Source organism: Peromyscus leucopus, chromosome 22 (assembly GCF_004664715.2).
Source record: "Peromyscus leucopus breed LL Stock chromosome 22, UCI_PerLeu_2.1, whole genome shotgun sequence".
Classification (NCBI taxonomy): domain Eukaryota; kingdom Metazoa; phylum Chordata; class Mammalia; order Rodentia; family Cricetidae; genus Peromyscus; species Peromyscus leucopus.
Window position 1 is genome coordinate 35,944,778 of NC_051081.1, and position 12,479 is coordinate 35,957,256.

The window sequence follows — 12,479 nt, forward strand, 5'->3', positions numbered from 1 at the left end:
GGCAGTATTACTATCCACTCTACAGGCCAGGATTTTCAAGTTAACGTTCTTTCTCTTGCCTCAACAGCTAACTTCTCAAGACAGTTCTCGTGAAGAACAGCTGAGGTGGCAGGGGATGGATGGGATGAGTTACTTCAAGCAGCCATGAGCCTAACTCGGCCCCTCCCCCTCCCCAGCAGCCACCTGCAGAGACTCCAGGCCACAAGTCCTGCCCAAGACACCTACAGAGAGAGATCTTATCTTCTCCAGGGGACAGGCGGTTACTTGAAGGAACACAGGCCAGACACTAGGTCTAACAGCTAATTTTATTCCCTAGGAACAAAATGTGAGACGGAAACTCCAAAGGAAACAGGCGCCCGGATGACAGAATGACCCAGGATGGCCCGGCTCAGGAGTTCAGAGAACAGCACACTGTATAAAGAACCTGGCGAGGACCCTGTCTCTTAAGTCCCACCCGAGGAGGGGTGAGGTCTGTGATGGAGAAAACCTGCCCCCTCTACAAATGTTCCCCAGCTGTCTATTCTGAGACCCAGGACACCAGAGCCTCCCTCTCGAGGATCGAGGTAGGTAGCTAAGAATGAGAGGGGGCTCAAGTGTTACAGAGAACCTGGAATCACTTCCAAGTGCCCACACATGGCGGAGAGAACCCAAACTGACTGACCTGAGGGGGAGGAATCGACAGCCCAGGACTTTGTGTTTGATGGTGGAGCTGGTCAATCTTGCCAAATCAGGCCTCAGGGCCGTTATAAGAAATGTTCCTACTCACTCCAAAGGACTCGGGTCATTCTTAATCAGAAGCCATCCTTTTTGAGTATTCATTTATTTCCCCACTTGCGACATAATTCCAAACCTCTCAAACCTGACCCTAAGAGAAGATTGGCAAGGGATGAGGAAGAACCCTGTCTCATCCTTGCATGCAACAGCTTCCGAGGAGGTGAAAACATCAAAGATCCAGGTCCTTTGTCGTGGGTTAGGCCACCCACTCATATGTCCCTGCAGAACACGTGCAGTGACTCATCACCGCTCCAGGATAGCCCGTGGCCGCTGTCTGTCCCGCTTGGGTCCCCAGCGCAGGTCACAGGGAGGTCTCCTGGACGACGTAAGTGGGACTGCATGGCTGGTGGACAAGGCCATCCTCGGCCATCCTCTCCTTGTCTGTGCTATCCTGCAGCACGCCATTCCTCATCTTCTCCGCAAACAGGTTGGGGACCACGGGGACATCCTGGGGAACACAGAGCGCAGAGGTGGAGGTGAGGGTGGACAAGGGCAGACGGAGCCAAGGGGGGGTGGTCCACTTCAGCCCCAAGAAAGCAGGGGGTGAAGGGGTGAGCGCGGCAGGCCCAGGGAGACTAGTGGAATGGCAACCCGTGACAAGGAGCCTCACCTGGCTGCGGCTTCTCCAGCGAAGCCGCTTCTGGCAGGATGAGGGCAGGAGCGAGATGAGCTTTGGCAACACAGGGTAAATGGTGCCGGGGTGCAGGGTCCGGCCCCGCATCCCCCCTGGAGGCGAAGGGGCTTGTCAGAGTCCGGAGAGCTTCTCAGAGCAGTGAGCACTCTGCTCTCCTACACCAGGGTCCCGTCCTCCCGCCCACTCAGCAGGGGAGACTGCCTGTTACCGACAGTCAGTGTCCCAAGGACAAGGCCCCACCCCCCCAGACTGAAGTCCCCCTGGGCCCCTCATTTTCCCAGAGCCTCACCGGTGAGCAGACTGACAATCAGGCCCACGACAATGACCGTGGTGGAGTTGTGTGCACTGTACCATAAATAGGACAGGGAGTAGAACCGCTGCAGTCCTGTGGGCCTGGGGAGGAGGGCGAGGACAGACATGTGGCAGGGTATTCTTGAGGCACTGCGAGCCGCCCACCTACTACAAAGTCTCAGAACCCAACCTGCCCCTGCCTACGGCTTATGGTAACCCATCTCTTAGCAAGGTCCCCATGAAGTCCCCCCAAAACTGAGCTTGACCCCCGAGGAGAAAGAGAGAGAGCCCCGCCTCACTTGGGTGGCAGAGTGGTGGTGGGAGGCATCAGGGTGGTCACAGTGGCGATGGTCAGGTTGCTGGGCAGGAAGGAGCTGGACCCATTAATGGGAGGGGAGGCCACAGCAGAGCTCATCCTGCTCACTATGCTCCCAATGCCGATCCAGAAGGCCATGGTGAGCCCCGTCAACAGGCCGACGATGGCACCCTGCCCAGAGACACAGTCAACTCTCGTCACAAGGCCTACCACAAACCGGTCCCCAGAACTGCTGAACGAATGCCCCCACAGCCCAGTTCCATCCACAGGCATATCTGGGGAGGCAGACGGCCGGCCACTCACAAGAGGGTTGGTACACGGGAAGAACATCCCCAGACAGAAGAGTCCCAGCAGTGGCCCTCCAACCATGCCGAAGATGCTGAGTGCCGCCTGCAGGTGATGGAAAGAGAAAAAGGATGCACAGGCTCAGAGACTTCAGCCTCCACGTCCTGGCAGTCACCGGCGGCGGCTGGTCTCTCCAGGGCGGGAATGGCTGTGGTGATGCTCTCTGGGCTAACAACATCCTGCAGATGATGACGCAGGTGCTTTGGTTCACTGGAGAGTCTAGGCACAGTTCAAGGCCTCTATCCAAGGAGAGCTGACAGGGCTGGGGAGGCGGCTCCGGGGATAAAGGCGCTTGCTGCCAAGGCTGACACCCGAGATCAATGTCCAGAACCCACATGGCCCAAGGAGAGAACCGACTCCCAAAAGTTGTCCTCTGACCTCCACTTGAGCACTGGCATGCAAGTATCAACATATAATAAATGAACAAATGTCATTTCTTGTTGTTTTGGTTGACAGCGTTTCTCTGTGTAGCCTTGGCCGTCCTGGAACTTGTTCTGTAGACCAGGCTGCCCTTGAACTCAGATCTGTCTGCCTGCCTCTGCCTCCCAGGCTCGGATTAAAAGTGTATACCATGGTGCCCAGCTTAAAATGCAATAATTTTTTTAAAGGCGCAGTTCTCCAAACAGCTCTCTTCATTTCCTGTTTCAAACATGTCCCCACTCACTAAGAGCTTCTTTCTGGGCATTACCTGCAGCACTGATCCCAGGTGAGAGGAAATATAGGCCATTCCCAGGCAAACTAGTCCATAGGCAAAGGCTGGGGAGGAAGAGGGGAGGAAGAAAGGATGTAACACGAAGGGGCGGGGGATGGCACACTCCAACCAAACCACTTCCGTACCCCCAGAAAGACAGGTCTATTGCCTCACGGCCCAGCCCCAGGGCCCACCGCTCTGTCCTCACTGCAGGACCCAGACCCCGTCTGTGTCCCCCTGCTCTCCCCTGAGAGCAGTGCATGATGGAGGGAAGGCCGTGCTGCACGAGGCATGTGCTGGGCCCAGGACAGACAGGTAAGACGTCAGTGGTCAGGGGTCTCAGAATGAACAAGACTTGAGATACACGGGGGAGGAATCCTACCGAGGCATCGGGAAAGCATGGTGGCCCGGGTTTCGGTCAGCTCAGGGAACCAGGGTTGAATTAGGTCTTCCATAGTGACAGTTGCCAGTGAATTGAATGCAGATGATATGGTGCTGTAAAGGAGGGAGGAGCCGAAGACGGCGGAACTAAGGACTCCACAGAGGATCAGAAGCATGAAGGTAAGAAACTACCCGTCTATGCCCAGCCCAGCCCAGGCTACTTCAAAGGCGGTTCGGAAAGCAAGACTCTTCTGCTGGAGTAGAGATTTGTTCATGCAGAGAGAGGACGGGCAGTATCAGACGAAAGCATGCTTTGGGAGAGGCTGTGCTGTGTCCTGCCATCCAAAGCAGATGGGCACGCTGTCCCAGCAGGGGCAGGTATACCACATCTAGGGCAAACTGTGGAAGACAGTACCTGAGGGATCCACTGAAGAGGCAGGCAACGAAGAGCCCTGGCAGCCCCGGCATGTCCTTCAGGAGGTCCATGACAAAATACAGGACCAGCTGCAAGCAGAACAGAACGTGGAGATGCCACCTCCCGCCTGCCGGGTGCAGAAGCCCCCCTGGACACGCCCTTGGCAGCCAGAGCCTGGGGGCATCAGGAAGGGGAGCCGGAAATGAAGGCATCGCCCTCACGCAGGGAGAAAAGGGCTCTGAAGAGGGAACTACACCGCCCATCCGGCCCCTCCTCTGATGAGCAGTGTGAGGGCAGCACGCCGCCACCTCCCTCCATCACCTCCACCTCCCAACACCGTCTATAAACTGTGGCTGCTGGGGAGCTTAGACCACTGCAGACGGGCACCCGTTTCCAACGGAGGGAGCTGGTATCAGTCAGTGCCCCACCCATCAAGTGGGGTGAGCACCCATCACATTGGCTGAGGACTGGAGTCTGACACGCTAGAGAACCGGAACCTCAGGACTGCAAAAAAGCCACTCGTCTATTCTTTTCCACTTTGGCCACGCAGGTGACTCTGCTTGGGGACCGAGACTGGCTTCTCACGTGCACGGGACGGAGCCAGAGAGAGAGGCCGCCTCACCTGGTCGGGTGCTGCTTGCTCTTGCTGGGGGCTCTTAGTGTATTCCTTGTAATAAGCAAACATGACCAGGCCGATGAGGGAGCTCATGCACAGGGCCACTTGCTGGCAGGGGAACACGGCATAGCAGGAGCTGCAGGGACCGGTGCCAGAGGACAGAGACGACATCAGCGGACACCACGGGACACGTCCCCCGGGACCTCCAGAGAGCCCCACAAAGCGGGAGGGCACCCCGAATCCCGCCCCGCCCACTGCCCCTTCCCGAGCTCTTGCTCCATCCAGTATGTCCCACCCCTGCACTCACAGCACGGCAGCCCTCTCTGAGCGGGAGCTGAGGTAGCGCTGCACCTGAGCCTGATTCACTCCATACAAGGACAGCATCATGAAGACACCCCCAAAGGCCAGAGTCCAGAAAGTATGACGCACAAAGGGGTCGGGATCCAGCCTGCATCAAGCAATGTCTGGTCACTGCCACAGCCACCTCACCTCAGGTATGTCTCCACACAACGTCCAGGCCTTCTGCAGGGGCCCACGATCACCTTCTCCCTCTGCAGTATGGACTTTCTGCCTATTTGGTGTCACCAGTTTTCTCTATGCTTTCTAAAGGCCCAAGGCCAGGCTCCGAAATGGACTCGGCCCCTAGGCGCTACAGGTACCAGTCAAGGAAGCAGACTTACTCGATCCCAGAGATGAGGTGTTCCTCAGAAGCCACTTCCCACACACGGGCCAAGCCGCCCACTCTGGCCGAGCCTACAATGATAACCACCAGCTGCCCTAGGAACATGACCAGCGTTTGGAACACATCTGTCCAGATGACGGCCTTCAGCCCACCCTGCAAGGAAAAAAAAACCATCATATCTGTCACAAATGCCCAAATCAAACAGAGGGTGGATAGTATACTACCAAGAAAGCCCTGCATAACCCCTGAAACCCCTTTCATAGCCCACTCAATCTCTTCCCACCCTGCCTCACCCTGGAACTCCATCCCATTTCTGGTCTCTCTTCATGCTAGCTCTCCTTTCCTTCTCCCGTCTGCCCGCCCTTACTTTGGGAATAATTGCAATTACCAGTGCAGTGTAGATGTTGCAGACAAGTCCCAGGGCCAGTACTGACAGCCAGAGATCAAATCCAGTCACTGTAAACAGATCAAAGCCACAGTCCTATCTCTGGAAGGTTTTCCAGAAGCCCTGGTGAGGATGGCTACTCAGATCATAGAGAGGAGCCAGCTGTGGTGGCACACGCCTTTAATCCCAGCCTCCCGGGAGGCAGGGACAGGATCTCTGGGAGGTCAGCCTGGTCCATCCAGCAGATTGCTAGGACAGCCAGGGCTACATAGAGACCTTGTCTTAAAAAACAAACAAAAACCCCATCATAAAAATGAAGCAATTGTCATTCAATCATTCCTCAGCATGAGGAAAAAAAATTTCAGAGCTCCACCTAAATGCTGATTAACCAGTTCAGGTGTGGCATGGTAACGTTTGATCAGCTTTCGCTGAGGTGAACGAAGTCTTCTTGTACCTCTGTAGACCAAGCACCCCGTCAATGAATCAGTTCTCTCAAGGTCAGACTCTTTGTAGCACACTACCCTCTCTGCCCCTCCTAAAGGCATTTTTCTAGTCTGTCAAGGCCAGAAGTCAGGGACTGACTCCTCACCTGCATTGAGGGCCAGGGATGGCGCATAGAGAGCAACTCCCATGTAGATCACCTGCAGGATGGGAAAGGGCGTGAAGGGGAGAGAGATGCAGGCGGAAACAGTATCCCCAAGGCTTCCCTGCACCTCAACTTCCCTCTCAGCCAACCTGGCTTGCCACCACTGTCACAGAGTGGCACTGGACAGGATGCCACCAGGGACTTGACCATAGTCACTCACAGGAATTTTAATCCTGTCAGTTGGAGAATCCAGAAAGCTCCATCCACCCCAACCCTGAAGGCCTGAGTTCAGCTTTCCCTCCCATGCCCAGGCCCAGCTTCCACACCATTTCACCTACCATCTGAAAGATGAAGGTCACAGTCCCGAGGATCCTCACGGTTTTATTAAAGCGGAGCTCCAGGTACTGGACACAAGTACAAAGAATTTATATACCTTTCGAGGCATGGTATTTCCAAGCCTCACCATACACAACCTTTCCTCATGAGACCCAGTAGTACAAGGGAATATACAAACATCTTCTCTAGACCCCTCAGGCACGGGGCTCTCCCACCCCTCCCCCAGCTTAACTCCTCCAGGGAGAAGAGACACTTGGGGCAGCCATCCCTTGGGTGGAAGCCCAGAGTCACAGCCCTCTCCTAGGTACCTATCATACCCTTCTCCATCCTCCCCTGTTTACCTCATAGGCGCTGGTCAGACGCAGGCGGTAGAAGACCGGGATGAAGATATGAGCAGGGATCAGAAGCCCCAGGAAGTAGGAGCAGCCCAGGAACCAATACTGGGTCCCGAACCGGTAGATCTCGGCCGGTGCCCCTAGGATGGCTACCGCTGACTGGAAGGTGGCCAGCAGGGACAGCGCTACAGGAAGGCAGCCCATCTTGCGGTCGGCCAGCAGCAGCTCGCCCACGGTGTGACGGCCCCATCCACGGCAAGCATGGTAGAGCCCGATGACGAGCGAGAGCAGCAGCAGCAGGCCAAACACCACGTAGTCCACGACGGAGAAGCTGGAGAGAGCCCCGACGGCGCCTGAGGTGGTGTGGAGGGGAGGGGAGGTACTCTCTCCCATGGTCATCTTCGCCGTGCCCGTTTTTCAGGACGCGGTACTCCTGGGCTCTGAGCCGTCCGTCACTTGACTGAGCAGGCACAGGCAAATGGCTCCACGCTGGTCCCTGGCTCGGTGTCACAGCAATCCTCTTCCACCCAGTGACATGGCTGGAGCTGCAAGAATTAAGTCATCTCTCAGTCAAGCCTGTCCTGCTCTCATGGCTGCCCACCCGTAGGCTTGGGACGTGCCATGGCCAGACTCAGACTCGCTGGCCAGCACAGCGGCGAATGCCTGCGAGGTACGGGCTGCGTTTGTTCCAGGTTAGGGAGGGAGTGAGGAGGGAGCAGCGGGGTGAGACAGGCAGGAGACAGTAACTTAGTAACTTGGCCAGGACCTTTGGGTGTGCGGTTCGGAAACTCAAGACCTTCCTCGGGTCTCCACCCGAGTAGTAAAACAAAAATCAACCCGAGCCTCATTTTCTTCATATAATCCCTGCCTCCATTTGCGGGCACAGACCCAGTCACTACAGGGACTGAGCCAGCAGAGCCCAGCCTGGCGCCACAGTCCAGCAGGGGAGAAACGGGAGACCAATGACAGCAGGGTTTCCTCTGTTCTTCTTGGCCTCAGTTCCACCTCCCGTGACCCAGGTGTCCCCCTAACAGCACCGGCACAGACCAGTGAGCTCACCTCCCTGAGGCCTCAAGCCCCATTCCCAACTCTGCACACCTCTTTCTTTTGGGATTAAAGGCATGTGCCACCACCACTGCCCAGCTATACCCCTGTATTAATACCCCCAATATCCCTAGAGAAACCCCACCACTCTATCTTAGCTCCTGCTCGACATACCAGTCAAGGGCGGATCTGGTCAGAGGGGCAGGATGCAAAAGTGAGACACACAGGGGTCAGGGGGGTGTTCAGTGGTTACGAGTACTTGCTCTTGCAGAGGAGTTCTATTCCCAGCATGCACATGGCAGTTCACAATCATCCATAACTCCAGTTCCAGGGGAACTCCAGTTCCAGGGGATCTGACGCCCTCTTATGCCCTCTGTGGGCACCAGGCACACATGTGGTGCACAGACGTACAGACAAAACACCCAAATGCATAATAATGCTGGGATCAGGCACTTACCTAGAGAAGCAATCTCTGTTCTGAGGTAGAGCTGCCTGGAGCAGGACAGAGGCAGAGCCTCTGATTCTGTGAGTAGCTGAGGAGAGAACAAGAGTTGGGGTGAGAGAGAAATCAGATGCCATTTGTTCTGGACTCATCAAGGAACCAAGCACTGTGCCCCAAAATGGCCTGTATCTCCCTATGTTTCGACTCAACTCTAGAAGTTCCAGACTGGAGAGCAGAGAGCTCACATTCAACAGCATTCTTAGACGGATTAGGCCCTCAGTCTAATCTCTTGGCACTCTGTTTGCTAGACAGAGTTAAGGCGTTGCCTAGAGAAGATGGGAAAGTTAGTTTTCTAACACACACCATAATTCTAATAATACGACACAATCTTTAAAGGAAAAAAGATGGGATCACACTATTCAATAAGTTACTCTTAGAACATCCTCACTTCACACACAAGTCCACACATTCAGATAACCTTCTGTTTTTTCTGTTTACGGATGCATGTGTGCAGGCGAGCAGATTCGTGAGCATGTGGAAGCTGCCAGTGTCTTCCTTGGTCACTTTCCAGACAGGGTTTGCTTACAGAGATCTATAGGCAACTGCCGTGCTTTGGTCTTCATACTTAGGTGGCAAGTCCTGAGCTCTCTCAAGCAACTCTTCTAAAAACAACTAAGTAACTGTCAGAGGCCAGCCACATTAGAAAGAAGGCCTTGGGATATACCTCATTCATCCTATGCTCCCAAGTGTATATATGTCTTGTCTTGAAAAGCAATCCCCAAGCAGGGCGGTGGCAGCACACGCCTTTAATCCCAACACTGGGGAGGCAGATCCACAGAGGTGGATCTCTGTGAGCTCAAAGCCAGCCTGGTCTACAGAGCAAGTTCCAGGATAGCCAGGGCTATAGTGAAACCCTGTTTTGAAACAAACAAACAATAAAAATATAAACAAGTTGGGCGGTGGTGGCGCACGCCTTTAATCCTAGCACTTGGGAGGCAGAGGCAAGAAGTTCAAGGTTATCCTTAGCTACATAGGGGGTTTAAGGCCAGCCTGGGCTACATAAGGAAACAATATGAAATTTAAAAAAAAGAGAAGTCAGGCAGTGGTGTGGCGCACGCCTTTAATCTCAGCACTCAGAGAGAGGCAGGCGGATCCCTGTGAGTTCGAGGCCAGCCTGGGCTACCAAGTGAGTTCCAGGAAAAGCGCAAAGCTACACAGAGAAACCCTGTCTCGAAAAACCAAAATATATACAAACAAATAAAAAGCAATCCCCCTAGAAGTACTCCTTGGTGTGGAGGGGACACTAGAGAATGCTACATATCCAGAGAGCCTTACATGATGACAGTTAACGTTCTCTGAATACCTGCCATGTGAGCCAGCACTAAGTAAAGTCACTGTCACTAGTTCACAAATTTTTTGTCCCATCAGAGGAATCAGCCACACCTTAGATTCTATCTAGTACCTTCTCTAGGTACTAAATTCCTAGCTTATAGCAGCCTAAGGCAGGGTGGTAGCACATAATAAACTGTAGCTCTACATTTTATCTAGCACGTGACACTAAACTTTGCGACCCTGCCCTTCTAAACTCAAACTTCCTCCCCTCTAAGTTCTACAACAAGCAGTTTCCTGTTTTGTGTATTAGTTGCTGTTTAATTTTCCACCCCAACCTCCAGTGGTGAGCAGCAGGCTATTTCACCTGAAACATCCTCGGAGCATCTCTCTACAAAACCTGTAAAGAATCAATCTTGAGTCTCTATTATAGGGGCTGGAGAGATGGCTCAGGGCTTCAGAGTTCTGACTCCTTTGTGGAGGACAAGTTTGGTCCCAAGCATATCATCAGCTTGAAACCACCTCTAACTCCAGCTCGGTCCCTTCAGACCTCCTCACACGACAGACAAACACACACACACACCACAAAACAAGAAAAAAAAGAAATCTTTCACAGTGGTCCAACCTCACTATTCCCGAGACTAGGAAAGGAGCCAAGTGCTAACTATAGTCTTTCCTTCATGGAAGGAACAGTGTAGATTTCAACCAACCTGGTGACAGATTAATACATCCTACCCACCCACTGGGAGATCACGGCATCGTCTCCCATACTGTGTTCAACATACACCTGGGCAGATATTGCCTGGCTGGCAAGGTGCAGTTCCCACACACTAAGAAAGGGTCTGAGCTTCGGTCACATGTTCAACTGCTACTCTCTAGATCAACAATCCCAACAGGGAACTCTGGTTTAACCTAAAGATGCCCTGGGCCTTTGTTTATTGCACAACCTTAAGATTTCTCACTCTTTGGCAAGCAGTGACTACTATGAGATGAAAACAGGCTATCAGGGTGGTGGTGACATACACCTTTAATTGCGGCACTTGGGAGAGAGAGGTAGGTAGCTCTGAGTTGGAGGTAAAGCTGGTCTAAAAAGCGAGTTCCAGGACAGTCAAAACTACACAGGAGGCAGAGGCAGCTCACCAGAGCTACATGGTGAGACCCTGTCTCAAAATAAAAACACAGAGGGCAGGGTGGTAGGTCCCAGTACTGACTGGGTCTCTCTACTTCTGGAGTTTCCTGACAAATTATTTGCACTAAGTACCAAGAATCCTCTAGGATGGAGGAAGAAAGAGCCAAGCAGAAAGTGAAGTGCCAATCCAGTAACAGTCTTCATCTCACACAATCCAATTCTAGGAAAAGAACAATGGCTTTCTAAAAACCTCACTGATTCACACCAATGGACATGTCTATCTTGGAGTAGTAGCCAAAAGAGAGCCAAGTTATTTTAACTAAGCAGGGTCCCCCTTTAAAACTTCTGTCAACACATACTGGCTAGATTATTTTAACTGCAGTGAGAGGTATTGAGGGCTGGTGGGTCTGTTTCTTGTAGTCCTGGGGACCGAACAAGCTAGAAACCACTAGGCCACAGGGCTAAATCCTCACCCTCTTCCTCCTTTGAAATGTAAAGGAACACCTGCTGGGCCAACTGCCACCACTTTGTCTTGGGTTTAAAACTCCTCAAGGTCTGAACAGTGGCTCCGGAAAGCTAACTATTCCCGCAGCTAAATGTATGAATAAATGTAAATTCGGGATTTCCAGGCAGGTACCTGGAGCACGTGGGGGAGTAGGGGGGAAACACAGGTAGGTTACTTGAACTCGAATAGTCTCTGGTGACCTTTTGGGGTGTCCTCACCAAAAGCAATAGCTGTGACGGGTCTCTCCCAGCGCCCTTCCAGACAGGTCTCCCGGCACTCTGCGGAGGCGCTTCCCTTGCCTGGCGTCGGTGGCTCGCCCAGGACTACCGAAGTTGCTCCGTCCTTCCCGAAACCAGCATCGTTCTTTTCCTGGGGAGGCAAAGAACCCGAGTTTGGAAAGCGTGTCTGCCGCTTCCATCACCTCGCCGGGGCTCCCGAACACTGCGCAACATTAAGGTGAAGGGGTTCCCAGACTCGTGTCCTCCGGCCCGCGTTTGCCCTTCGCCCTCCGATCTCCGCTCCTCCATCACCCCTTACCCTCTCTCCGACTCAGTTTCCCCCTTCTCCTCACGTGTGCCGAGCCGAGCCCAAGCACTTTGCGCGAGTATTTAAGACCGTCCCCAAAGCCCACGCTGAGCAGCTCGCCCCGGCCCGCCCCTCCCAGCTCCGCCTCTCCTGCCCGGAGGCGGCAGAACTCAACCTATCTGCCCCTGCCCAATCCCCGCCCCACCTCACCCCACCCCACCCCGGCCCGGCCCGGCCCACCTGCAAGATCTCCACACGTGGGGTAGCTGGCCCGCCGGCCAGCCCGGCCGGAGCAGTGCTCCGCTTGGTGACAGCGGGACCCCGCCCCGCGCCCGCCCTGATCGCCGCGCCGCCATGTTTACTGAGGGCGGATGGAGCGGCCCAGTTGTCCGCACCGGGCTGAGCAAGCCTGCTGTAGGCTCCCAGCAACCTAAGCGTCGTCTGGGGAGTCCCGCGCGCTACGGGAAGAATGGAGGGAGGGTGGGTCTGCGCCCCCAGGAACAGACACAGTGGAGCGCAGACATGAGCCCAGAAAGCACGCGAGCGGCAGGCGCGCTCGGGCACACGTAGGCCCCGCCCCGCGGCGCCGGCGGAGGACGGGTTAGGCCACGCCCCCGAGTGACAGGCACTGGGCGCTTAGGCCCCGCCTCAAGGCGGGGGGGGCGTGACACATGGGGGCGTGGCCCCGCCTCAAGGCGGGGGGCGTGACGCTGCGGGG

General features: G+C 54.5%; 1 protein-coding gene across 1 annotated transcript; it reads right to left on the reverse strand.

Annotated features, from left to right (window-relative positions):
• Positions 1-286: 286 nt before the first annotated feature.
• Positions 287-11,882, reverse strand: Slc5a6 (solute carrier family 5 member 6). Its single transcript, XM_028874633.2, has 18 exons — positions 11,774-11,882; positions 11,455-11,605; positions 8,289-8,364; positions 6,794-7,332; positions 6,455-6,520; positions 6,120-6,171; positions 5,534-5,601; positions 5,144-5,298; positions 4,771-4,911; positions 4,470-4,599; positions 3,848-3,936; positions 3,434-3,546; positions 3,049-3,116; positions 2,319-2,405; positions 1,999-2,186; positions 1,698-1,801; positions 1,385-1,500; positions 287-1,222 (listed from the first exon to the last, which is right to left on the reverse strand). Exons 4-18 carry the CDS (start codon positions 7,184-7,186, stop codon positions 1,076-1,078), a joined length of 1,917 nt encoding a protein of 638 aa, XP_028730466.1. The 5' UTR covers positions 7,187-7,332; positions 8,289-8,364; positions 11,455-11,605; positions 11,774-11,882; the 3' UTR covers positions 287-1,075.
• Between the last annotated feature and the right edge of the window lie 597 nt (positions 11,883-12,479).

Excerpts from the sequence above, each read along its gene's own strand:
- Slc5a6 (XM_028874633.2), bottom strand. The coding sequence starts at position 7,186 with ATGACCATGGGAGAGAGTACCTCCCCTCCCCTCCACACCACCTCAGGC. Across the intron at positions 6,521-6,793 it reads GTCTGACCAGCGCCTATGAG|TACCTGGAGCTCCGCTTTAA; the intron begins GTAAACAGGGGA and ends ACTTGTGTCCAG. Across the intron at positions 1,501-1,697 it reads GATTGTCAGTCTGCTCACCG|GGGGGATGCGGGGCCGGACC; the intron begins GTGAGGCTCTGG and ends CTTCGCCTCCAG.